The 27,496-nt window shown below is 45.2% G+C and overlaps 2 protein-coding genes across 8 annotated transcripts in view; one reads left to right on the top strand and one right to left on the bottom strand.

Annotated features, from left to right (window-relative positions):
* The window catches only part of LOC118580621 (zinc finger protein 582-like), a 32,192-nt gene extending 27,463 nt beyond the window's left edge, over nucleotides 1-4,729 (bottom strand). The window contains 3 exon segments of the mRNA XM_036182472.1: nucleotides 1,795-1,890; nucleotides 2,165-2,291; nucleotides 4,590-4,729. Of these exon segments, the coding sequence (XP_036038365.1) occupies nucleotides 1,795-1,890; nucleotides 2,165-2,291; nucleotides 4,590-4,622 (256 nt within the window). The 5' untranslated portion in view covers nucleotides 4,623-4,729.
* Nucleotides 4,730-7,084: 2,355 nt separating this feature from the next.
* LOC118580502 (zinc finger protein 583) lies at nucleotides 7,085-26,337 on the top strand. Of its 7 annotated transcripts, none has more exons than XM_036182295.1 (5): nucleotides 7,085-7,351; nucleotides 9,810-9,888; nucleotides 17,778-17,904; nucleotides 19,584-19,679; nucleotides 24,273-26,337. In XM_036182295.1, exons 2-5 carry the CDS (start codon nucleotides 9,880-9,882, stop codon nucleotides 25,745-25,747), a joined length of 1,707 nt encoding a protein of 568 aa, XP_036038188.1. In that variant the 5' UTR covers nucleotides 7,085-7,351; nucleotides 9,810-9,879; the 3' UTR covers nucleotides 25,748-26,337. The 7 variants fall into 7 exon arrangements, with proteins under 7 accessions (XP_036038188.1, XP_036038165.1, XP_036038210.1 ...); XM_036182272.1 differs by having other exon boundaries at nucleotides 19,581-19,679; nucleotides 24,273-26,327; XM_036182317.1 differs by lacking the exon at nucleotides 24,273-26,337 and adding an exon at nucleotides 20,650-20,748 and having other exon boundaries at nucleotides 19,581-19,679.
* Nucleotides 26,338-27,496: the final 1,159 nt, after the last annotated feature.

The raw sequence follows: 27,496 nt of genomic DNA, 5'->3' as shown, positions 1-27,496 counted from the left end.
GCTATCCTCTGGTACAACCGGTCCCCACCTTCTCCTGTGGTTTCCTCTAATCTGAAACGTAAGTAACCACCATGGCCATGTCAACTCTGGAACTTTGCCATTATTTAAAGGGAATGTTGGGGGAAAAAATGACCTTGTGTCTTGTTTAGAGCTCGGTTTACTGGGGGATGAGACCCTTCTACAACATCATGTTTTGGCCTTATCCAGATTATAAGCAAAAACCCCACGGGGGTTGGGGGACAGGCAAGATAGCGCAGTGGGTAAGTACACCTGCCACGAAGGCCTGACGACCCGAGTTCAATCCCAGGTCCCAGAAGTCAGATGCCCTGGCTCACATCTGTAATCCCAGCACTCCTACAGTTAGACGAGAGGCAAAAACAAGAGAATCGGCTGGAAGCTCATGGAACTTTCCTGGCCTGCGAAGTCTGGCCAAAATGAGAAACTGCCTCAGGAAGGCGAGAGATCCACTCCCAAAAGTTATCCTTTGACCTCCACACAGTTGCCTCTGCATGCATGTACACACACACACACACACACACACACACACACACACACACACGCGCGCACGCACGCGCGCTGTTGATATCGCTCTGTGTAAATAAAGTTCTGATTGGCCAGTAGCCAGGCAGGAAGTATAGGTGGGACAAAGAGAAGAGAATTCTGGGAAGTAGAAGGCTGGAGGAAACACCGCCAGCCGCCGCCATGGAAAGCAACATGTAAAGACACTGGTAAGCCACAAGCCATGTGGCAAAGTATAGACTAACAGAAATGGGTTAATTTAAGATAGAAGAAGTACGGCCATACAGTTTGTAAGCAATATCAGTCTCTGTGTGCTTTCTTGTTTGGGTCTGAGCTACTGTGGGACTGGCGGGTAAGAGATTTGTCCTGACTATGAGCCAGGCAGGAAAACTCTAACCACACACACACACACACACACACACACACACTTTTTAAAGGCTCCGTGGCGTACTTCATCCACTCCTACCCGGCCCATGAAGTGGCGAGCTATACTGTACCCTCGACAACCGACCTCACTGAGTTACAGACTCATTTATATGATGATGCATGGAACCATGGGCCAAATGACGACTGCTTCTGCGTACGTTCATAAAGCTCGTGAAGCAGATGGCCCCAGAGGACCGCACAGACCCTGCGGCACATCAGTTTCACTTGCGAATGGACTGAGGGAAAGCTACAGGGTATACAAAAAGGTCACCAAATAGAGATACATTTTTTTTCCCCTCAAACACCATTTGGTTGTTCAAGAGGAAAGTAACAGGTGTCTACTGGGGTCTAACCACATGGAGAGACAGACTCCAAATATTAGGGTGCCCACTGACATGCTGACCCACTCAAAGGCTAGAACAGCTGGTTATGTTACAAAGGAAGGAGGTGAGGAGCACAGCCAGTCAAGGATATTAGCCTACTAGCTCGATGAACAGGAGACTGTGCGAACAGCCAGGGATACCTACACGGACCCAGCTGCAGGAACTATGGTGACTTGGAGTGCTTGCTCTCTTCTGGCCATGTAGGAAAAACACTTTGACTACCTCTACAGAAACGCCTTGAGAGCACTCCTTTCTCCAAGACGCCATTTTCTCTCCCGGATCCACCTAGCATGACTGGGTTTACCCAGGGGCGTGTTTCCACTCTTCTAAGTAGGGCCATCCCAATGCTATACTATAGAAAACTCTCTGAAGAGTGTCCTGGTGATTTCCAGTCCTGCCTAACTCGTAAAGCTGCAAATATGGCAATGACAGGGAAGTCTCCTGAGTTTCTAGTTCCAGCGCTCACCTGAACACAGGCCTCCTGCTGTGGCCCTCTCCTCTAGCCAAGGCTCCCTTCCTTGCTCTAAGATGGCTATCACATCAGGTTTGGATATGGGAAGACCTGAAGAAGAGGAAAGAAAAAAAACACACCATATGGTCAGACTGAGAGGCCTTGGAAGTCAGCTCCAGGGCTCTGTCACTGAGCAGGGAGACAGCTGCAGAAAGGACCAGAAGACCTAACAGCGACCTCAGGGTAGCGGAAGACATGACTTCAAGCCATTGGCTGCCTTTTGCACACTCCAAAGTGACTAGCAATGGAAATGAAAGGTGCCCAACAACTGACAAGGAAGGGGCACGCCCAGGAAGACCTAGACTAACAGACCAGACCACTTTACCCAGGGAGACGAGATGGCCGCAGTTCTCCAGCATCACATCTCTGTACAAGTCCTTCTGAGCAGGCTCCAGGCACTCCCATTCCTCTTGGGAGAAAATTATGGCCACATCCCTGAAGAGTTCTGAACCCTGAAACAAGAAGTGTGAACAATGCATGACTACTTCATTCAAGGGGGTGTTTCGCAGTGGGGGGAGGAGCTGGAGGAGGTCTCTGTAGAAAGGGGTGGTTCTGGTGAACGAGCACGAGGAAGACACAGTCTTAAAATATTTTCATATATTCCATTTTGCTGCAGACCACCACTTCTGTGTATAGGTCTGGGATGAAAATTAAAGGTTAAATGGAGTTTTCATAAATTCTCAATTCAGGTTAGAAGTATCATTTCTATTTTATGACAAAGATACTTGATGAACTTTTCCCTAAAGATTTTAAGAAAATCTTAAAAACAAAACAAAACAAAACAAAACAAAAACATAGCCACCATGGTACCACAGGCCTATAATACCAACACTCCAGAAGCAGAAGCAGGTGAATTATTGTGAGTCTGAGGCCACAGTCTGATCTACAAACTGAGTTCCAGGCCAGCTAGTGCTACATAGTAAGATCCTGTCTCGAAAGAAAAAGTTGTGTATCTTAGAGGGAGGAGCTTCATCTTAGTCAAGAGTTTGTTGCCAAGCTCAGTTCACCATTACATCAGAACACAGCATAATCATCTTCTTCATGAGATAATGAATGAATAATACTTTCATTGACTGTACAATTTCCTAAATGAAAATAACTAAACATCCTCATATTTTGGAACCAAAGCATGGATCCAATCTCTAAAGCTCTTCCAAGCTCTGAGAACCCACCCATCAACCCATCAGGCTGAGAATCTCACTTGCTATGCCCAGGAGCCTCAGCTCTGTATTTCTCTTGTGCTTAAGCCAAAGAAGATAATGGAGAAAGACCCAAAGGTGTAACCTCGAATGAGATCATACTCTGGCATCTAATCTCTGGATTCCCAGCTAGGTCTCCACTACATCCAAATGTCAATCTCTTCCAAGGCAGGACAACAGACCTCAGGCTGAAATAGTGACGAATGCCACCTCCCTGTTTCCCTGTGTGACCGCTCTCTTCTTTCAAATCTTAGCTCTTAAAAGGATGCTCCCATCTCTGCAAGGAAATGGAGGTCTGCTCAGAAAATGTCACTACAGAATGAATCTACAGCACTCCAGAATGATATGTGTCCGAGAAGATGAGGCAACAAGAAAGAACCTAGCTTGGGCATGTTGGTGGTGGCACACACCTTTAACCTCCCCACCCCCCACCCCCCCCCCACCTCACACTCAGGAAACAGAGGTAGGTGGATCGATGTGAGTTCGAGGTCAGACTGGTCCAGAAACTGACTTCCAGGACAGCCGGGGCTACACAGAGAAACCCTGTCTCAAAAAAACAAAACAGAGCCTAGCCTATCATCCTATCATCTTGTTTACTCCCTAACACAGACCTCAGGGGACGAGATTAACTGGTGGGATCTGGGTGGTAAGTTTCAGGATAACAAATATTTACATGATTTTAAAACTCACAAGAGGCATGACTTCCAGGAGCTCAAGGGCTGATGGCTCTTTCTCTTGGGGAAGGACAGAGTCCTTAGATGTCAGAGCTGAGGAAGGAAAGAGCAAACATGAAGGTCTAAGCCTGCCTGGAAGCTCCCTGAATGCCAGGGTTATGTTTGCACCTGTTCCTAACTGGCCCCTGTCTCAAAAACAACAACAACAACAACAACAAAAAAGTAGGGGCTGAAGCTGGGCGGTGGTGGCGCACACCTTTAATGCCAGCACTCGGGAGGCAGAGCCAAGTGGATCTCTGTGAGTTCAGAGCGAGTTCCAGGACAGGCACCAAAACTACACAGAGAAACTGTCTCAAAAACCAAATAATGAATGAATGAATGAATGTAGGTGCTGAGGAGAACTTGCTGTCCTTGGGGAGGACCCATGTTGCTGTTCCAGCACTCACATGGCAACTACCAAGCTGTAACTTCTGGCCTCTGTGGACACTGCATGCAAGCAAAACACCCACACACATACAAATAAGTAAATGCTTTTAAAATTTTTATTTTACTCTAAATGTACTTTAATCAACTCAAGATATGCTTTAATATGTAACAATATATGTATAATAAAATACTTCGTCTCAGAATACACAAAGGTAAACGTAGTGTTAAACACAAAACATCCTTAATTTCAGAAGGTGGAGGAACCTTCCCAAACTGCCCTAGGTCTGAGAAATTAGGCACAAGAACGGGGAACCAACTGAGCGCTAGCCGCGGGGAACGACGGGAAATGTAGTCCAGGACCGGGAAGCCTATGAAAAAATGGTAGATCCAGGCACCGCGATTAGTCTGAAGGCTGAGACTCTGGGTCCGCGACGCCTGCTCCTATACTCACTGCGAAGCTTCCGGATAGCTCCGGATCCTCCATTTGTTTCCTCCTTGGTCCGGCTGCTACTGCCCACAGCCCGATTACCACCTCAATACCAGCGGACTCGCTGCTCGATGCCGGAAGAAGGCGCAAACGCAGAAGCACCTCTGGCGCTAACGTAGCAGTCCTTTCTGGGAAATGTAGTCTCTAGGCTGCCAAGCGGCCTAAGCAGGTGTAGGGTGTTTTGTGAGCCACGAGGGGCGGGCCTATGTGCTGAGATGTGGAAAAGAGTGTTCGAATCTCGTAGTCTTCTGAAAGTCGTGCATGATTCCTTCTCTGGCTATGAGTGCGTGGCCATTGTGGCGATATTGTGTTCCCCAAAATATTGTGCACCCTAGTAAACTTATCTGGGGTCAGAGAACAGACAGCCACTAGATACAGAGCCAAAAATGGTGGCTAGAAAATGGGTCAGAGCAAGCCATAGCAGAAGCCAGGCGGTGGTGGTGCACGCCTTTAATCCCAGCCCTTGGGAGGCAAAGCTAGGCGGATCTCTGTATGTTCAAAGATACACACGCCTTTAATCCCAGAAAGTGAGCCTTTAATCCCAGGGAGTGACAGCAGAAAAAGAAAGACTTATAAGGCGTGAAGACCAGAAACTAGCAGCATTTGGCTGGTTAAGCATTCAGGCTTTGGAGCAGCACAGTTCAGCTGAGATCCATTTGGATGAGGACTCAGATGCTTCCAGTCTGAGGAAACAAGACCAGCTGAGGAACTGGTGAGGTGAGGAAGCTGTAGTTTGTTCTGTGTCTCTGATCTTCCAGCATTCACCCCTATACCCGGCCTCAGGTTTGATTTTATTAATAAGACTCTAAGATTCCTTCTACAGGCCATGGCTGTGTATGCAGTAACTCTTGTGACCATGTGTGCTGTCTGATTTTAATCCTGTATGAGTAGTTTAGTATGCAACTGGGGATGGTTAACCATGGATGCACACTTGTGAAAATGTGACTGAAAAGTTTTCCATTTATAGAAGATCTACAAAGAAACAACAACAAAACCCTACTGTTTTACATCTGAGGTTGAAGCAAGGTAATTTAGACACCGGAAGATAAGAAATAAAAGTTTATTTTTGCAGATGATATGATTAGCCATGGTGTATCTGCACAGCAATAGAGCATTGATTTGTGTTGTTGTTGTTGTTGTTGTTGTTTTTTTTCCAGACAGGGTTTCGCTGTGTAGCTTTGGGCCTTTCCTGGAACTCACTTGGTAGCCCAGGCTGGCCTCGAACTCACAGAGATTCACCTGCCTCTGCCTCCTGAGTGCTGGAATTAAAGGTGTGCGCCACCACTGCCCGGCTACTAACTTTTATCTCTAGTGAGAACTATCATTGATATCTGTTGATTCCTGTTGCGGGAATGGCAATTGTGTCTTTGTTTCAAAAGTTGTCTGTAATCACCTTGCAAACCTCCCTTTGTTTGGAGAGGTTATATGACCACCTATGACTACCGTGTTTTGACTACTTACTGTTGTGCCCATTTTGCAACCATGTTTTTGTTTCAGGAGGGACTAACATGTTATCCTTAAGTGCTGTTCCTGTAACCCCGCCCCCACTTTACCTGCCAAATCTCCCATTTGGAAACCCCTAGCCATGAGCTATAAAAGCCTTGTTTCCCTCACATCCAGAGCCGACCTCTTTACAATCTTTTTTTTTTTTAACTTATTTATTTATTATGTACACAGAAGAGGGCGCCAGATCTCATTACAGGTGGTTGTGAGCCACCATGTGGGTGCTGGGAATTGAACTCAGGGCCTCTGGAAGAGCAGTCGGTGCTCTTAACCTCTGAGCCACCTCTCCCAGAGCTGACCTCTTGAGCTGGGCCTTTAGGAGGCAGCTCATGCACATGAATAAAAAAGCTTGCTTTCATTCATTTAGCCGTAATGTGGGTTGGTGGTTTTTCTCCTCCCATCTTAGGGATTAACAGGTATAACCTAACAATCTTGTTGAATGTTTTGATTTTTTGAGTCAAGACCTATGTGTGTATGTGGAAAACCCAGGCCTGGGAAGCCCTGTCTGTGCTCACCTTCCTCAATAAGCCAATTAAAAAAATTATAGTGACGTGTAGAGAAAAGGAATTTATTAAACGTGGCCGTGCCCAGCAGTGGTGGTGGCACAGACAGATCTCTATGAGTTTGTGGTCAGCCTGGTCTATAGAGTGAGTTCCAGGACAGGCTCCAAAGCTACAGAGAGAAACCCTGTCTCGAAAAACCAAAAAAAAGAAAAAAATAATAATTTTATGGTGTGTGGGGGGGGGGGGGGGCGGTCACCACAGCATGAGGAAGGTGGAGAACCGCTGCTTTGGGCCCTTCTTTTTCTACGGCCCAGGCTGATTTCCAAACATTTGTTTGTTTGTTTGTTTGTTTGTTAGAGACAGAGTCTTCATCTTGCAAGCGGGCACAGGCGCCAGCCAGCACTGCGCATGCGTGCTCGAGCATCCCACCGCCACCTTCACTGCTGGCCAGAGGCCCGGCCGAGCCAGCTGCGCCTGCGCAGCCCGCCCGAGTCCGGCTTCTGAAACCCTAAAGGGACCGAGAGACCCGCGGGAGACCCTGGCCCCCCCGGAGCCGCGCCCTAGAGGGCGCTCCCAGCATGCCCTGCGCCGCTCCGGTCCAGCGCTGGACTCCACCTCCCAGAGGCCTCTGCGCGGAGCCGCTCAGCAGCCGCGCCTTTGTGAGCTCTGCGAGCGCCACGAGATCGAGCCCCGGGCCCGGCCCGACCCGCCTGGGCGCCGGTGAGGAGCGGGGTGCACCGTGTGGGAGAGTGTGTGGCGGGAGCTGAGTGGCCGTGCGAGCCCACGCCGCCGTGTGTGTGTGTGTGTGTGTGTGGCGGGGGGCCTGTGACCGCGAGCCTGCAACGGAGTGAGACTGAGGAGGTGGCTGTGTGCGTGCCGGAGACAGCACCCCCTGCACCCCCTGCACCCCCTGCACCCCCTGCACCGGGGAGCCTGTGACTGGGGCACTCAATCCAGCTGCAAGCCCTGGAAGAAGGGCCCGTGCCAGTGTGTGAGAGCTGGGGGACGTGGCGGGGGGACCTGAGTGAGTGTGGCTGCCCCACTTCCTCTGAAGACCCCGGGAGCGACCGAACCTGCCTGCACGGTGTGTGAGACGGAGGGGGTGATAATGTGTGTGCAGGACCACACCACTGTGCACGAGGGGACCAGGGACCCAGTGCTGTGTGAGGCTGTGATTGTGTGTGACAGCATGTGACAGCTCAGGGGGTCTTGTGTTTGGAGACCCACGTGACAGAGTGAGGACCCCCCCCCCCCGCCGCCACCACCTGTGAGGGGACCCGGGACTGAGTACTGTGGGGGACTGAAAGGCTGTGACCATGCACGTGGCCGCACAGGGTGGGGTGAGAGTGTCAGACCACACCACTGTGTCTGAGGTGCCTGTGACTTCCAGACGGCATACTGTATGAGACCGAGAAGTTGGTGGGACCATGTGTTGACGGGATGGGACAGCACAGGGGATGACATGGGAGAATTTGTTCGGAGACCCGTTGTGACAGGGTTGAGACCAAGCCACTCTGTGGAGGGGGCCTGGGGCAGAATACTTTTTTGAGTCTGTGAGGGGCTGTGACCATGCATGACAGGACAAGCCTGCACGACTCTGTGGATGGTTCCGGTGACTGTGAGACTGAGGCTGTGACAATGTGTATGACAAAACATGACTGTCCTGAGACGGTTTGTGAAACTAAATACCGACTGTGACCTAGATAGAGGCTGTGACAATGTGTGTGAGACCACTGTCACGGTGTTGAAGGGCCTGGGACAGTAGATGAGACTGAGAGAGGCCATCACAGCGTGTGTGGCGGTACCACCATGTATCAGAGGGCCTGGGACAGTGTGCAAATTCTGGGAATAATGAGGCCACGAGAGGCTTTGAGAATGTATGCAAGACTGAATGGGGCCGTATGAGACGGCGTCTCGGGTCAGTGCCTTCCGATGTGGTGACGCCGTGACAGATTGTGAGACCCACATTTGGCTATGCAGACCTGTGGAGGGTGAGGCCGTGTTTGGGACTATGTGATACTATTCCAGCGGAGCATTTACGATCAGGCGTCATGGAGCCTGTGACAATGTATGGGCCTGAGTGACAGTACATAGGCTGTGTCATCGAGTCTGAGACAGTGTAACTGTTCGAGGCAGACGGTGCTGGAGAATGTGTGACAGTCTGAGATGGGCATGAGGAAGGCTGTGACACTGTGATTGTGTGAACAGATGTGGTGTACTGAGTGTTTGAATGAAAGCAATTACTCTATAGATATAGGACTAATATATAGATATAGGACTAATATATAGGATCTAATATATAGGTAGAGGGCTTCTTGGCACTGAGTTATAGTGCTTAAATGATTTATTTCTTTAAGATTCTTAAAAAGAATTTATTTTTACTTTATGTGCTTTGTGTCTGGCCTGCATGTATGACTGTGTGAGGGAGTTAGTTAGAGTCACTGGAACTGGAGTTACAGACAGTTGTGAGCTGCCATGTGAGTGCTGGGAATTGAACCCTGGTCCTCTGGAAAAGCAGCCAATGCTCTTAACCACCAAGCCATCTCTCCAGCTTCTCCAGTACTCTTAAATGATTCATTATTCTTTAAGGCAGTGAAGTTAAATTTAAAAAGAAATAAAAGAATTCACAATTAAAACAGCGACTGACTACACTTCTCCTCTCTTCCCTTTCTAAAGAAGTTATTTTCAGTTCGTTAGCAGTGTCCTCTAGATCACATGGTCCCTCAGATGCCCACTGTGTAATGTAGCTTCATTTGGTAGCCTATTTCTCATCCTTGTAGAAAGGGTAGGGACACACTTCCTGTTAACACCATCATCTGTACACTATAAATTCAAGCCACGTTTCCAGTTTGGCTCAGTTATTTGCTCAACGATGGGCTTGGGTATCTTCAATAATGAAAAACCTTCGTGTATAAAAGGGTGGAAGATTCTTACTTGATAATGCCACTCTGTGTTTGCTCTTACTGTTTACAATTGTAAGTAAAAGAGGTAACTTAGACATAAAATATACGTTGAGTTCCGGAGCTATAAAGTACATCGGGGGAAATAATTGTAAATTTAATGAGACCTCACATGTACGACTGGGATGAGAGAAGGAAAAGGACTGAGAGGCTTCAAGGCTAGTGTTGCTGGGGCCGCAAGGCACACCTGGAACTCATGGTTTCTTTTTTCTATCCAGCTGTGCTTTCTCAGGACATCGCCCCTCTCCCAGAAACACGCCAGTCATATAGTCTTGAAGTTTTAACGCCATGTCCAAGGTAAGAAGCATTTCTTGTTCCCTGAAATGCCACCTTATTTTTCAGTCAGGTTAACTTTAATTCCTGAAATTCAGCAGCCTGACAACATCTCTTCTGTCCAATGACTTGGTCTTGTTCTCCATTGCAACACAAAAGAGGGTTCCCCAAAGCCTAAGAGCATCCCTTATCCCCAACCAACATTTGCTTCAAGGACTCATGCAGTGCTCTTATGAACTCTAATGAGGAAAAAATATTCTCTTGGGTGGTGTCTTAGTCAGGGTTTCTATTGCTGTGAAGAGACACCATGACCACCGCAACTCTGATAAAAGAAAACATTTAATTGGGGCTGGCTTTCAGTTCAGAGGTTCAGTCCATTTTCATTATGGTGGAACATGGTGGCATGCAGGCTGACATGGTGCTGGAGAGGGAGCTGAGAGTTCTACACCTTGCAGGCAACAGGAAGTGGACTGAGTATTACACTGCGGGAAGCTTGAGCAGAAGAGACCTCAGAGCCCAACCCATAGTGACACACTTCCTCCAACAAGGCCACACCTCCTCCAGCAAAGCCACACCTCTTAATAGTGCCACTCCCTTTGGGGCCATTTTCTTTCCAACTACCCAAATGGGATATTTGTGGAGTCTCTTTGTGAGTATTGGAGGTGGAGACGTGTTCAGTTCTGACTGGTAGTGATGAGTTTTTCTCCACCATCTTGGGTTTGAAAGGGAAGTAGGAGGGCTTTGGGTTGCTCAGAGTTAGGACATTTGGCAAAAACTCATGTTCAAAATCATTTTGAGTAATTCCATGTATCAAATCTTGATCACTAAAGTGTGGCCTAGCTAAGGCAGGGTTTGTCTAAGTACTTGTGAGCTTGGAAGAGGAAGATTTTTATGAAAACAGTAAAGCCTTCTTTTAGGAATATTCTGAGTTAGCAGCAGCCTACAGCTATGATCCACTAGGTAATCCAGTTAATTAATTATTGAAATTGTCGTGGAAAATGAATTGAGACAGTGCCTCATGTAGCCTAAGCTGGCCTTCAGCTCACTCTGCAGCTATGATCTTGAACTCCCAGCCCTCCTGCGTACACCTCTAAAGTGCTGGGGTTACGGGTGTGTGCCACCACCACCAGCTAGAGAGACATTTGTTTGGGGTGTGGGAAGGTAGGACAGGGAGCAGCTGAGTCTGGTTTTTTGTTTTTTTTTTTCCCAGAGCTGAGGACCAAACCCAGGGCCTTGCGCTTGCTAGGCAAGCGCTCTACCACTGAGCTAAATCCCCAACCCTGGGTCTGTATTTTTAACTATTTATTATTTTTATCTCCTGGGTATGGGTGTCTGCTTGCATTTATGCCTGTGCAGTACATGTAACACAGTGCCCACAGAGGCCAGAAGAAGGCATCGGATCCCTGGAACTGGAGTAACAAATGGTTGTCAGGGCCCGTGTGGGTGCTGGGAACGGAACCTATGTCCTCTGCAAGAGCAAGTGGTGCTTGAACCACTGAGCATCTCCAGTCCACTGAACCTGTGTTTTTAAAACATTACAAAAGTATTTTCTATAATAACTGAAATAGTAAATAGTGTGAAATAGAGCCAAAAGGAAACACATTTAAAGATGTGTACTTAATACCCAGAAACAAATGCAAATATGCAAATTGTATAAGAATGGAATTTGTTCCCCCAGTTACTAAACATGTGCAGTGTGTATCACACCTGCAGGAAAAGGATGGGTTATTTATTTAGGAAAACCTTTTTCCTTACACTTAGGGATTCTATCAGTTAAATATGAAAATCATACACATTGCTAGATAAAACACAGAGAATAACTGTAAAGAGAAAAGTAAGCCAGAGTGAAATCATCTAAAGTAGAATTAAAATTTTTTGCCATTCTCGTCCCTGCTTTGCCTGAGAAATTTTTAAATTAATTTTTTTTTTCCTTTTTTTTCAGTATGAATGGTCTGTCTGCATGTATGCCTGCAGACCAGAGGAGGGCATCAGATCCCATTATAGTTGTGAGCCACCATGTGGTTGCCAGGACTTGAACTCAGGACCGCTGGAAGAGCAGCCAGTGCTGTTAACCACTGAGCCACCTCTCCAGCCCCTAAGTTAAAATTTTAAAACTTATATATCCATGGTGACACATGCCTTTAATCCTGGGACTCAGGAGGCAGAAGCTGGTGGCTCTATGATTTTGAGGCCAGCCTGGTCTACATAGTGAGTTCCAGGATCCGCCAGGTCTACACAGAGAAACCCTGTCTCAAAGAAAAAATGATGTATATGTATGGGTGCATGTGCTGCTCTGTGAGTATGTTTAAAGGACAGTTTGTGGGAGTCGGTTCTCTCATTCCAGCATGTGGGGTCCTGGGCAGTGAACCCAGGTTGTCAGGCTTGGCAGCAAATGCCTTTACCACAGGGATTTGTCTCGCTGGCCCATGCCTGAGAAGTTCTTAAACAACGCTGGCCTATAGGTATCTAAAATAATTAAGTCAAACATTTATTAATAATAGATCATTAAGAATTATTGTAAAACTATTGATTGGTATATCTGTGATTTTTGCCATTTGTTAAAAATGAAAGTAAATTTACATACTAATGAAATTAATATACTTGTTCATTTTTATATAAATGACTAAATCTTGATTGAATATTTGAATCTGCAGAACATTAAACAGAGTTAATCAGTATTTTTATTTTATAATTGGGCAACACTGAGAATTCTGCTTTGTTTAAATATATAGTACAAAATGGCAGAAGTCTGTTTAGGGTCTTTCTATAAAATGTTAAAAATTCTGTCCTAATCCCAAGCAAAATTCATTTAATGATTTTTAAAAAATGATTGTATGTGTATTTATGTGCAACACGTGTGTGCCTGGGGCTGGTAGAGACTGGAAGAGGGCATCCAGTCTCCTGGAAGTGGAGTTGCAGACAGTTATGAGCCATCATGTGGGTGCTGAACGCCAAGTGCCCTTAACCACTGAGCCATCTCTGCAGCTCCCACTCAATGACTTAATGACTGAAACTGAAGTCAGCACCTTAACTGGTACCTTAGGTCCTCTTTCCGTTGCTATGGTAAAATACTTTGACAACTGCAACGTTGAAAGGAGGAGTTTATTCTGGTTCACGGTTCATGGTATAGTCCATCACGATGCGCAAGTCAAGGTGTGGGAGCTTGCAGCAGCTGGTCACATCACATGTACAACCAGGAGGCAGAAAACAAGGAAGGCATGCTGCTGATCTCCTTTGCTCCATTTACAAAGACCTGGGTCCCAGTCAGGGCAGGGTGTCACCTACAGTGAGCAGTCTTCTCCCACAGGCGTGCCCAGAGGTTCATTTCCAGTTGTGATAGTGTCTGTCAGTGTTCTGTTGCTGTGAAGAGACACCGGGACTGTCTCTGTCAGTGTTCTGTTGCTGTGAAGAGACACCGGGACTGTCTCTGTCAGTGTTCTATTGCTGTGAAGAGACACCGTAACTGTCTCTGTCAGTCAGTGATCTATTGCTGTGAAGAGACACCGTGACTGTCTCTGTCAGTCAGTGATCTATTGCTGTGAAGAGACACCGTGACTGTCTCTGTCAGTGTTCTGTTACTGTGAAGAGACACCATGACTGTCTCTGTCAGTCAGTGTTCTGTTGCTGTGAAGAGACACCGTGACTGTCTCTGTCAGTCAGTGTTCTGTTGCTGTGAAGAGACACCGTGACTGTCTCTGTCAGTCAGTGTTCTGTTGCTGTGAAGAGACACCGTGACTGTCTCTGTCAGTGATCTATTGCTGTGAAGAGACACCATGACTGTCTCTATCAGTGATCTATAGCTGTGAAGAGACACCGTGACTGTCTCTGTCAGTGATCTATAGCTGTGAAGAGACACCATGACTGTCTCTGTCAGTCAGTGTTCTATTGCTGTGAAGAGACACTGTGACTGTCTCTGTCAGTCAGTGTTCTATTGCTGTGAAGAGACACCATGACTGTCTCTGTCAGTCAGTGTTCTATTGCTGTGAAGAGACACCGTGATGACCATGGCAATTCTTATAAAAGGAAGCATTTGATTGTGGGCTGACTTAAAGATTCAGAGATATAGTCCATTATAATCATGGCCAGGAGCATGGCAGCACACAGGCAGACATGGTGCTGGAGAAACTGAGAAGAGAGCCACTGGGCCTGGCTTGGGCTTTTGAAAACTCAAAACCCTTCCCCAGTGACACACCTCCTCTGACAAGGCCACACCTTCTAATCCTTCTCAAGTAGTGCTACTCCCTGATGACTGAGATTCAAATATATGAACCTATGGGGCGGGCATTCCTTTTCTTCCTTCCTTCCTTCCTTCCTTCCTTCCTTCCTTCCTTCCTTCCTTCCTTCCTTCCTTCCTTCCTCTCTCTCTCTCTCTCTCTCTCTCTCTCTCTCTCTCTCTCTCTCTGTCTTTCTCTCTCTCTCTGTCTCTCTCTGTCTCTTTCTTTCTTTCTTTTTTTCTTTGTGTAGCCCTGGCTGTCCTGGAACTTGCTGTGTAGACCAGGCTGGCCTCAAACTAAAAGATCTGCCTGTCTCTTCCTCTTGAGTGCTGAGATTAAAGATGTGTGCTACCACCACCCAGCTACCACCACATCTTTACTACAGATGCAGTGTGACTAGGCATCCCAAGTTCCTGCCACTGTTACTTCTCCCACAATGGTGGACTGTAACCTCAAACTGTGCGCTAAAATAAATCCTTTTCCCCTAAGTTATTTTTACGTTATTTGAAGTCAGGGTGCTTTCTTTTCTTTTCTCTCTTTAGGTGTATTTATTTTGTGTGTGTGAATGTTTTCCTGCATGTATGCCTGTGTACCGTGTGTATGCCTGGTACCCAGAGAGGTTAGAGGAGAGTTCAAATCCCCTGGAACTGCAGCTACAGTCAGCTATAATCCACCATGTTGTGAGCATCCCATGCTGGGAACTGAACTGAACTGAGCCGGCTTTCCAGCCCTTGTCAGGGTATTTTATCACAGCCACAGAAAAGACAGTTAAGACACCCAATGAGGCCGGGCGGTGGTGGTACACGCCTTTAATCCCAGAACTGGGGAGGCAGAGGCAGGCGGATCTCTCTGAGTTCGAGGCCAGCCTGGTCTACAGAGTGAGTTCCAGGACAGCCAAAACTACACAGAGAAACCCTGTCTCAAAATAACAAACAAACAAACAAACAAACAAATAAATAAATAAAATTAAAAATAAGGAGGAGGAGGAGGAAAAAGACACCCAATGATTGTCGTGTAGGGTAAAAAGTGTTCTGGGGCTTGAAATCCCACAGATCCCCCTCCTTGGAAATCTCCACCTTGGAAAACTCTGCCCCTAAGAAACCTTATAAAACCTGCCTCTCAGTTCTTTGCTGCTCCTCACCCACACAGAGGCAGCAGCCATCTGTGTTTTTCCCAACAAAGCTCTTGTGTGAGATTTGTTGTGCTGTGTGACTCTGGTATTCCTTGGCCTCTGACTGCCAGGATACCTTTCCCCTCAGAACTACAACACTTAACGTCTAGAGTCTGTCAAGTTGGCTACACCAACCATCACAAATAGCAGTTTGGTTTTTTTTTTTTTAAAGATTTATTTATTTATTATGTATACAGAAGAGGGCACCAGATCTCATTACAGATGGTTGTGAGCCACCATGTGGTTGCTGGGAATTGAACTCAGGACCTCTGGAAGAGCATTGGTGCTCTTAACCTCTGAGCCATCTCTCCAGCCCACAAATAGCAGTTTTTAAAAATCAAACATTCTTATACAATACAATCAGTAGATGTGCTGATTATACTTATATGCTGAGGAATGATGAAAGGAAAATATTAAAAATATGTTACAGGAGTCTCTGGAAGCAAAGAATTCAGACAGGAGACACAGGCAGTTTAAGTGGAAGTTTATTTAGCAAAGAAAAGTAAAGTATGTGATATATACAGAGAGATGTCTGCTCCCAAAGGCAGTGCCAGCACAGTGAGTTCTGTCTGGAGTCATAAGCCGTTTTGATGAATATTTATGAGGTGGGTGGCTTATTCATAAGGTAAGGTGACCTTCCCCTCTCGAGTCATGGTGTGCTAGATCTCTCTCAGAGAATGCATTAGTCAGGTTTCTTAGAGCAGTGGTTCTCAACCTGTGTGTTGCAACCCCTTTGGGGGTGGAACAAGCCTTTCACATGGGTCACATATCAGATATCCTGCATATCAGATACTTACATTATGATTTATAACGGTAGCAAAATTACAGTTATGAAGTAGCAACAAAAATAATTTTACGGTTGGGAGTCACCACATGAGGAACTGTATTAAAGGGTCTCAGCTTTAGGAAGGTTGAGAACCAGTGGTCTAGAGGAACATAGCTGAGCGCTCGTGCAGGGGGTGGGGGGGTGGTGTTTGTGTGTTGAGACCACTGGCTGTACATCCAAAGGACCTGAGTTTGGTTCCCAGCACCCACAGTCATCTGTAATGCTAATCCCAGTGGATCTGATGCCCTTTTCTGGCCTCCATGGGCACCAGGCACACAGTGAACAGACATCCATGCAGGCAAAACACTCATACAAATGAGTAAAACACATAAATAAGTTCTTGAAAATAATTATTGTCAGTAAAGATTACATTTTAAAGTATTCTTGTTATAAAGAGAATATGAAAATGAAGCCTGATGGTCTTTTGGTTAGCACATTTCCCTTAATGTTATTACAAGTGTTTGTTTAAACCTAACATTCTCCTTGTTTTCCTGTTATTTCATCTGCTCTTTTTACAACTTTATTTCTTCTTTTGCCTTGTTTGTGTACATCTAATTAACTATACATCATTTTTATAAATTCTTGCTTCTAAGGTAATACAGATCCATTACTTACTAAGTAACGCTCTTTTTTTCCTGCCTCAGTGTCTCTTGTTTTCTCCAAATGAAGATCTTTGGCATTTAGCATGAATCCCCTGTTGTTGTACACTGTATGGATTTTAGCATTACTTATCCATACATGTATGGTGAGTCTTTTCGCCAGAAATAGAGTTTCTCAGAAGTTATGCACTTCCCATAAGAGAGCTAAGCATGACAGTTAGTAACACGCCTTTTTGAGAATGTAAGGTGGTGGCTGTTAAGTGTTACAGCTCTGAAGGGAAAGGTGTCCTGGCAGTCGGGAGCCAAGGAATACCACAAAGTCACACCACACAACACACCTCACACAAGAGATTTCTCGCGAGAGGCCCAAGAGGGTGGCCGCCTTTGCTGGGGAGAGAAGCAGCAGCTGAGCAGGAGGCAGGCTTTATAAAGGGTTTCTTAGGGGGCGGACCTTTACAGGGTGGCCTGTGATTGGTGGGATTTTGTGGGCTGATCTTGGAGCAAGCTCAGGGATTGGTGGGATTCCTTAGCCTGATTTTTTTTTTTTCTTTTTTTTTTTTTCTGTAGGGCAGAGCTTGGCCACTGCATCTCTCGGGGCTGGACAGTGAGGTTGTGGCCCTTTAGAGTGGTCTGGGGCGGGACCTGGCCACTTGTGCCTTGAAGGGCTTACAGTGGTCATACCTGTGAGTCCAGCACTTGGGGGACTAAGGCAAAAGGACCAAGAGTTCAAGGCCGGCTTGAGGTGTGTAGCTATACCCTATCAATCTTAGCACTTGGGAAGCTGAGGCGGAGGGTCGTGAATTCCAGACAGCCCTGAGCCACACACAAGATCCTGTCTCAGAAACAACAACAAACCCATAATTCCTTTCCTCAAAGTGTGGACAGTTTCACTAGTGTTGTGTTGTATTGTTTTGTTGTTTGTTTGAGACAGGGTCTCACGCTATAGCTTTGAGCTCACTATGCAGCCCAAGCTGGCCTGGAACTCGGAACGCCTTACATCTGCCTCCTGAGTGCTGGGATTAGAGTGTGTTGTCATGTCCAGCTTTAACTATTTAATCTAGGCCCATGTGAGCACCTGAACCAGAACGCTTATGTCGTTTCAGGATTTGGTGACATTTGGGGATGTGTCTGTGAATTTCAGTCAAGAGGAATGGGAATGGCTGGATGATGCTCAGAGAGACTTGTACAGGAAGGTGACGTTGGAGAACTATAGGAGCCTGGTGTCGCTGGGTAAGGAGGTCTCCGCAGAATTCCACCTCTACAGATGGGGCCGGCTTCTGTGAAATGCCTCTGAGATGCCGCGGAGTTACTTTACTAAATTTCCCCTTTTTATTAAAAATTTTTAAATTACATATATTTCTCTCTCTCTCTCTCTCTCTCTCTCTCTCTCTCTCTCTCTCTCTCTGTGTGTGTGTGTATGTGTTCATGCTCATGCCATGGCACACGTATGGAAATCAGAGGACAGTTGCCTCTCCCCTTTCATCATGTGGGTCCTTGGGATAGAATGCCATTCCTCAGGAAGCTTGGCAGTAAGCACCTTTTCCCAATTGAGCCACCTCACTGACACCTTTAATTTTAAAATTTTATTATTATTGTGTGTGGGTGGGTGTTGGGGAGTTGTGTGCACATGCCATAGTGTGCATGTGGAGGCCAGAGGACAACCTGTGGAGTCAGTTCTCTGCCTCCACCGTTACAGGGGGTCCATGAATGGAACTCAGGTCATCAGGCTTACACAGCAAGCTCTTTGCCCACTAAGCCATTTTATTGGCCCAATTTCTCTTTCTTACGCCCATCATGTAATGACACAGGCATGTAGTTCCAGTTCCAGAGGGCTGGTGTATTAGTCAGGGTTCTCTAGAGGAACAGAACTGATAGAGTATGTATCTATGTTTGTATGTATATACTCATTCATGTATATACATTTTCATACATATAAACTGCATATTATTATGTATTACATATTGTATAACATATAAAGGGGATTTATTAGAATGGCTTACAGGCTGTGGTCCAGCTAGTCCAACAAAAGTTCCAGGAATCCAGTAGTTGTTCAGTCCGCAAGTCTGGATGTCTCATCTGGTCTTCAGTGGACACCAGAATCAGTAGGCTTACAGCAGGATCTAGAGCAGGCAGGCAACTCAAGCAAGCTTCCTTTTTCAGTGCCTTTAGTGTAGGCAGCCAACAGACGGTGTGGCCCAGATTGCAGGTGGATGGTCCCACCTCAAAACTCCAGAGGTTGGGGATTTAGCTCAGTGGTAGAGCATTTGCCTAGCAAGCGCAAGGCCCTGGGTTCAATCCTCAGCTCAAAAAAACAAAAACAAAAAAACCTCCAGATTAAAAGTGGGTCTTCCTACTTCAAACGATCTAATTAAGAAAAAAAATCCCTCACAGCCACTTGGGTTTTAGGTAATTCCAGATGTAGTCAAGTTAACAACCAAGAATAGCCATCACAGCTGGGGAGGGAGGACTGCCTTGTGCAAACAGCCTGGCAGACCCAGTTCCAAAAGTTCAAAGAAAATTGCTCCCCTCCTTTTTCTTATGCTCCCCAAATAAGTTATATTTTACAGAATTGGTAGCTTTTGCTTTTTCTTTCTTTCTTTTTTCTTCCCGAGACAGGGTTTCTCTGTGTAGCTTTGGTGCCTGTCCTGGATCTCACTCTGTAGACCAGGCTGGCCTCGAACTCACAGAGATCCGCCTGGCTCTACCTCCCAAGTGCTGGGATTAAGGTGTGCGCCACCGCCGTCCGGCGAACTGGTAGCTTTTTTTAGACAATCCCTTTGTGTAACTCATTGTAAAGAATATTCTCCATCTCCTCATCGCCCTTCTGCAACGCCCCACCTTCCTGATGAGCAGGGGACTTGATTTGATCTCCGAGAGTGGCTGATTCCTCTTCTGTTTCTTGGAAGCAGGGATTCCTGTCTACAAGCCAGCTGTGATCTCATTACTGGAACAAGGGAAAGATCCCTGGATGGTGCAGAAGGAGGGAGCAAGAGACGCCAGCCCTGGTGAGTGGGGCCAAGCTAGGGAGGTGGGTGCCGCTGTTGGGAAGGCTCAGAGGCTGGGAAAAGCCCAGCTCCTCGTTAGCACTTCTGCAGTAGTTTCTTCCTTATGTCTTTCTTTCTTTCTTTCTTTCTTTCTTTCTTTCTTTCTTTCTTTCTTTTGGTTTTTTTCAAGACAGGGTTTCTCTGTAGTTCTGGTGCCTGTTCTGGATCTCACTCTGTAGACCAGGCTGGCCTCGAACTCACAGAGATCCTCCTGGCTCTGCCTCCCGAGTGCTGGGATTAAGGGTGTGTGCCACCGCAGCCTGGCTGGAGTAGTTTTTTTTTAAATCGTGTGGTCCATACAGGGGATGATCCATCATGTTGAGCTGGTCCAGAGTGAGTTTATTAGGTACACAGCCTGCAGCAGTAGAAGAATAAACAGCAAGCTGCAGAGAGACATTGGAGCATCGGGTCAGATGCTCACACCAACAGGAGAAGCCTGGGAACCAGGAGCTGTTGATGGACAGAGGGCTCCAGGCAGATCGCCTCCCAGAGTGAGACTTCCCGTTAGCCATTCCCACCCTTAGCCATTCCCACCCTCACAGGCATTTTTGTAGCATAGGGTGGTCAGTAGCTGCTTTGAGAAGGTGCCTGGGAATGTTTACCTCCTAGCAGGTTGAAGGACACAGCGTTTTTTCTCTCTGACACAGTGTTGTTCAATCTGGAGTCAGACAACCCTTTCACAGGGGTTGCCTAAAACCATCAGAGAACACAGATTCATTACAATTCTTAACAGTAGCAAAATTACAGTTAATGAAGTAGCAATGACAATTGTTTTATGGTTGAGGGGGTGACCACAACTGTATTAAAGGGTTGCAGTATGAGGAAGGGTGAGAACCGCTAGCAATTTCCTCCTTTTGTTCTAAAGGCCATGGTATTCTCCTTTTGTAAGACTTATTTTTATTTACTGTGCACAAGTGTTTTGTCTGCCTAGGACATCACACGCAATACCTGCATAGGCCAGAAGAGGGCGCCAGATGAAGTCCTGGTTTAACTGACCATAAGGGTGCTGGGAACGGACCTGGAGCCTTTGCAAGAGCAGCCGATGCACTTTCCTGCTGCTCTCTCTCTCCGGCAGCGTGGACAGCGTGTTTCTACTGGGGGTATTGTAGTGTTGGGAGGGACTGCCCATCCCCCAGACACGGTCCTGGAGGACACTCTAAGACATCGTGCTTGAGTCTGAAGTAGGTGGATTAACTGTACCTGACTATTTTTTTAAGATTTATTCGCTGGGTGGTGGTGGTGCATGCCTTTAATTCCAGCACTCAGGAGGCAGAGGCAGATCTCTGTGAGTTCGAGGCCAGCCTGGTCTACAGAGCGAGATCTAGGACAGGCTCCAAAGCTACACAGAGAAACCCTGTCTTGAAAAACCTAAAAAAAAAAAAAAAAAGATTTATTCATGCCTGGCAGTGGTGTCACATATCTTTAATCCCTGCACTTGGGAGGCAGAGGCAGGTGGATCTTTGTGAGTTCAAGGCCAACGTGGTCTACAGACTGAGTTCTAGGACAACCAGAACCACACCTAGAAACCCTTCTCCACCCCCCATATTATTCATTCTTATTATACATGTGTAGGTGTTTTGCCTGCGTGTATGTCTGTGCACCACATGTATGCCCACAGAAGCCAGAAGAGGGCATCAGATCCTCAGGGACTGTACTTACAGCTGGTTGTTAGCCTCCATATGGGTGCTTGGAAGCAAGCCCAGTCCTCTGGAAGAGCAGCGTGTGCTCTCAACCACGGAGCCACCTCTCCAGCCCAAGACAGTTTAAAGACTGAATGTAATACACATTCTAGCATCCTGGCCTAGGAAGAAATGCTGAGCATAAGCCCCAGAATTTTCTCTCCGTGCACTCTCTCACAAGTTACTGTTCCCTCTGTAACTCACCCCTCCCCTCTGCATCCAAAGGTCCCCGTGGGTCCTTGTCCTTTCGTCTTTTGGTTTCGCTCTAGTTGCTTTGTTGCATTGAGGAAAAAAAAGAACGAAGAAAGAGAAAAAAGAAAAACCTAGACTCATCGTTCCTTTTCAGTCACTCATCCCTCTTAGACTGAAAGAGTGGTGTTTCATTCATTCATTCACTTACTCCTTCACTGAGTTTCTGCTTTGAGCACAGCATCCTGCTCAGTCCTGTGGGTTTGGAAGCTTGTAGACCCTCAGAAGAAGAGAAAGAAAGCAGTCTCTGAGCTTATTTTCAAGTATGGATAATTATAGGGTGATGACACAAAACAGAAATAACCAGAAGAAAACGGGTTGGTGGGGGAGGGGGGGGCGAGATGAGTTTGGCTAGAGGTATAAACAATCCCAGGGGCTGGGATGTAGCTCAGTCGGTAGAGTAGCTTTTGTAAAATCCTGGGCTGATCACCAGCACTGCATCAGCCTGCCGTGGTGGTGCACACCTGGAATCCCAGCACTGGGGAGGTAGGGGCAGCAGGATCAGGAGTTCAAGGTCATCCTCAGCTACATAGTGAGCTCCAGGCCAGCCTGGGCTATGTAGGAGATTCTGCCTTGTGGGGAGGCAGGGAGGGAGGAGAGAGGGGGGGGGGGAGAGCATGAGTATAGAATGCAGCCCACAACTGAAGGGGTCTTTCAGTTTTGTGTATTCGTCCAGTCATTATTCTTTGCATTTACGTTATCAGTTTGATTTCCATGAGCCCGAGCAAAGTGCTCTCATGACTCCCCCATTTATAACAGTTTGCTATTGTAATCTCCTATCTCGTGTGCTTACCACTTGAAAATAATGTGTTAGGTTGCTACTCGTAAGTCAGTGGTATCTTTCAAGGTCCAGAATGTGCGTTTATTTTGCATTACGATTCTCTTTTTCAGTTCTTGGATTTGTTTTTGTTTTTGTTTTTCCTTTCCTCTCCTCCTGATTTTCTCGTTTATTGTATTCTCCAGCTTGGCCTGTTGATCTCATTCTCTCTTATTTGGCGATCGATTGCCAAGGGCTGGGAGGAGATTCCCTTTGTGTATCTTCACCTGTCTCCTGTAGATCCTGACAGTTCTTACGTTTTGTTACTATTCTTTCCTATAGTTTTAAATTTCTCTTTCGCATGAGTTGTTTAAAAGATAATTTTCTCGTTCCATTACATCTTGGTCAGATTGTTTTATTGTATTTGATCAGATCATTGTTTATTTTATTTATTTATTTATTTATTTATTTATGGGGCTGAGAACTGAACCTAGGGCCTTGCGCTTGCTAGGCAAGCGCTCCACCACTGAGCTAAATCCCCAACCCCAAGAGTTGTCTGTCTGTCTGTCTGTCTGTCTGTCTATCTATCTATCTATCTATCTATCTATTTAGAGGTGGGCTGTTCTGAGACAGGGTTTCTTTGTATAGCCCTGACTGTCCTGGAACTTATTCTATAGACCAGGCTGGCCTTGAACTCAAAGATCCGCCTGCCTCTGCCTCCCAAGTACTGGGATTAAAGGCGTGCTCCACCACTGCCTGCTTCCTTTTGTTTTCTTAATCAGTGATCCTTATAAAGGAACTAATTTCAGCTTTCCTTTCTCTGTTGATTGTACCTACTTTGTTATTTTCTCACGTGTTTTTCTACGTCCTGTGGTCTCTGCTGATCTTTTCTGAGGTAGCCCCTGGAGGAGTTACTGTCTTTGTTTGTTTATTGTGTTGGGGTTGGGGATTTAGCTCAGTGGTGGAGTGCAAGTGCAGGGTCCTGGGTTCGATCCTCAGCTCAAAAAAAAAAAAATATTCAAAACTTTGAAATTTGTTGAAATGTGGCTTCTGACCCATGAAAAAGCCTGACTTATTGGACATACTATGAATACCCACTGGACCAGTGTTGAATGTAGTCATATCAACATAAAGTAGGATACAGTAGTTAATTCTACTGAGACCCACTATGCATTTACTAATTTTTGCAAAGATTTATCAGTTTCTAAGACCCTGTTTTTGGTAATGTTGGGACACTGAGATGTTTCATCGGATAAAGGCACTTACCTCCAAGTAAGTGATGACCTCAATTTGATCCTCAGGACACACATGGTGGAAAGAGAACCAGATCCCACAAGCTGTCCTCTGACCTCCACACAAATGTCAAAACATTCGCTTATGTGCACACATTTCATAAATGTAGTTTTTAAAAGGGGGTCTAATAAGGAAAAGCCAAATTAAAACCTGTACTAAATTAATAAAAGCAAGCAGTTTGATAGAAAATTATGTTTTCATGAAGACATTGTGGCTTCAGGAATCAACTGAAAAATTACATTTAGTTAGACCTTATTACAAAGAAAATTGTTTTCAGAAACACCTTCCTAGAATGCAAAAATCAAGCATAGAGTAGCTCTAGCTACTGGAACTCACTGTGTAGACCAGGCTGGCCTGGACCTCACAGAGAACCGCCTGCCTCTGCCCTACAAGTACTGAAATTAAAGGTGTGTGCCACTGTGCCCAGCTTAATCACCTTTCTTAATTTAGTAGTGAAGCTGCATTAAGAAATGTTAAATCCTTTCATTTCTTTTGTGTTTTACTTTCTCTGTTGGAGCACTTTCTTTTCTTATAATGAATGAATTTTAAAACATCTATTTGCTTGGTGTCTTTTAGATTGGAATTATGTCTTCAAAGGCATTGAATTTTCATCAAAGCAAGATATTTATGATGAATCGGCCAAAGTCCTACCCATGGGAAGAAGCCATCTTAGTTGTAGCCTTGACTGTCCCAATTTGAAAGAAAACCATGAAAGTGAAGACTGGTTTAAGAACAGATTGGGAGGTCAGGAGGGGCATCCTAATCAATTGCTCATCATTCATAAAGAAATCTATGAAGATCAAAGTAATGGGTGTAACCCATCTTGGCAAACATTCCATCAGGATGCAATACTAGATATACCACAAAGTTTTTCTACCAAAGAAAGAACACATCAATGTGAGTCACAAAAGAGAAATTACCGAAAAAAGTCCGTGGAAATGAAACATAAGAAGGTCCATGTAGAGAAGAAAATTCTGAAATGTAATGAATGTGAAAAAGTCTTTAACCAGAGTTCATCCCTTACTCTCCACCAGAGAATTCATACTGGAGAGAAACCCTATGCATGTATTGAATGTGGGAAAGCCTTCAGCCAGAGCGCAAACCTCGCTCAACATAAGAGAATCCATACGGGGGAGAAACCTTATGAATGTAAAGAATGTAGGAAGGCCTTCAGCCAGAATGCACATCTCGCTCAACATCAAAGAGTTCATACTGGAGAGAAACCTTATCAGTGTAAAGACTGTCAAAAGGCCTTCAGCCAGATTGCACACTTGACTCAGCATCAAAGAATTCATACCGGAGAGAGACCTTTTGAATGTATTGAATGTGGAAAAGCCTTTAGTAATGGTTCATTTCTTGCTCAGCATCAGCGAATTCATACAGGAGAGAAACCTTACGTGTGTAACGTGTGTGGGAAAGCTTTTAGTCACCGTGGATACCTAATTGTACATCAAAGAATTCATACTGGAGAGAGACCCTATGAATGTAAAGAATGCAGGAAGTCTTTCAGCCAGTATGCACACCTGTCTCAACACCAGAGAGTCCACACTGGAGAGAAACCTTATGAATGTAAAGTATGTAGGAAAGCTTTTAGCCAGATTGCTTACCTCGATCAACATCAGAGGGTTCATACTGGAGAGAAACCCTACGAGTGTGCTGAATGTAGAAAGGCCTTCAGCAACAGTTCATCACTTGCTCAACATCAAAGAAGTCACACTGGAGAGAAACCCTACATGTGCAAGGAATGTAGGAAAACATTTAGCCAAAATGCAGGCCTTGCTCAACATCAAAGAATTCATACTGGAGAGAAACCTTATGAATGTAATATTTGTGGGAAAGCCTTTAGTTATAGTGGATCCCTTACTCTACATCAGAGAATTCATACCGGAGAGAGACCTTATGAATGTAAAGATTGCAGGAAATCCTTCAGGCAACGTGCACACCTTGCTCATCATGAGAAAGTACATATTATGGAATCATTCTTGTCCCTTTCCTCTCCATCACCCTCTCCAGCCAATCAGTTACCAAGAACTATAGGTTTGATCTCATAAGTCTGACCCATTAGAACCATTGCTGTTTCATCATCCTTGTCTTCTACATGATACTCTGGTTTATGTGGAACACTGAAACAACTTTTCAGTGTATTCACCCATGCCTCTATGTCAGTTTTTATACTTCAGCCAAACTTTAGAAAACACATTGTGGTCATATTATTTATCCTTCATTAATTAAGATTACTTACTGACATCCAAAAATTCATTGGGAAAAAGCACACAGTCCTTAGAGTAACCTAACAGGCCACCTTGTCCCCAGCACCTTGTTTCAAACTACCTTCTAAAGCTTTCATGTCAATCCCTCCCTCTCTCTCTCTCTCTCTCTCCTCTCCCTCCCTCCCCCCCCCCCCTCTCTGTCTCTCCATCCAGAATTAAAATAGATCTAGGCTCTACTCCTTGCTCTTCCTTTTTCCATCCCTAATTTTAGAGCATTTGGTTCTTTGTAATCATCAGTCTTATTTATATTATGGGACTAATAATGGTTCTACCTCAAAAGCCATTGGGAGAAGTAAATAATGCATGTAAATTTCTTAGCAGAGTGCCTAGCATAAAATAATATTAATCTACAATAAAATATGATGATACACAAAGAAGAATTGGTCATTTTAATCATAAAGAAGCAAAAACACAGACCTGGGACATTATAACTTTTTGGTTTTAGTTAGAAATACTAAAGTTGGAGACTGAGGACTGAGCTCAGTTTGTAAAGTGATTTCTTAACATGCACAGTCCTAGGTTCAATCCCCAGTACCACATAAGATGGGCATAAAAGTTCAAGATTATTCTTGGCTACATAGCCAGTTCAAGTCCAGCCTGAGACCCTATTTTTTTAATAGTTCAAATTTTTCTTTTCTTTTCTTTTCTTTTTTTTTTTTTTTTGTTGTTGTTTTGGTTTGGTTTGGTTTTTTGAGACAGGGTTTCTCTCTTTGGAGGCTGTCCTGAACTAGCTCTGTAGACCAGGCTGGTCTCGAACTCACAGAGATCCACCTGGATCTGCCTCCCGAGTGCTGGGATTACAGGCGTGCGCCACCACAGGCATGCACCACCACTGCCAGGCTCTTTTCTTTTTTATTTTTTTTTTTTTGAGATTAATTAATTTACTTTTCTATTATCAGCTTGATACAGTATAAATTCTTACCTTAATAGTATAATGTTTCATTGAGGGTTGCTCAGTAATTGAGTAAAACCAAATCTTATTATAAGCAACAATCATCCTAGGGTCCCCCATGCCATATATATAGCCTTATGGTTCTGTGGGTTGCAGTCTGATTGTTCTTTGCTTTATATCTAGAATCCACTTATGAGTGAGTACATACCATGTTTGTCCTTCTGGGTTTGGGTTACCTCACTCAGGGAGACCCTGTCTTAATTCGTATAAGTGGGTGCCATCTAATGCAGTATGGGTTGACATTAGAATGATGACAGAGGGAAACATGTTAACTTCTATTTCATAGCATGACTATTATGTAAATATATGACTAGACAAGAAAAACAATTTCATTGTTCAAGTTCTATGACACCACACTTGGCTTTTCTCTTAAAAAAAGAAAAAAGGAAAAAAAATCACTCCAAGGTAGAATTTACTGAGATATATCAATATATATATTATAAACTAAAGAAAAACAGGCATTTAAAAAACAAGGCAGAAAATCTGATCAGTAATCAGTGAACTAGAGTACTTACCAGTATGTACCACAGTTAAAGCCATAATACACATCTCCAGTTAATTTTTTAAAGAGATCATGT

Source organism: Onychomys torridus, chromosome 1, assembly GCF_903995425.1.
Source record: "Onychomys torridus chromosome 1, mOncTor1.1, whole genome shotgun sequence".
NCBI classification, from domain to species: Eukaryota; Metazoa; Chordata; class Mammalia; order Rodentia; family Cricetidae; genus Onychomys; species Onychomys torridus.
This window is presented reverse-complemented; position numbering and strand designations above follow the sequence as displayed.

Bases quoted from the DNA above. Each gene is read 5' to 3' on its own strand.
- LOC118580502 (XM_036182272.1), top strand. The intron at 17,905-19,580 runs GTAAGGAGGTCT...GTTTCTTGGAAG, and splicing joins TAGGAGCCTGGTGTCGCTGG to CAGGGATTCCTGTCTACAAG. The intron at 19,680-24,272 runs GTGAGTGGGGCC...GGTGTCTTTTAG, and splicing joins AGCAAGAGACGCCAGCCCTG to ATTGGAATTATGTCTTCAAA.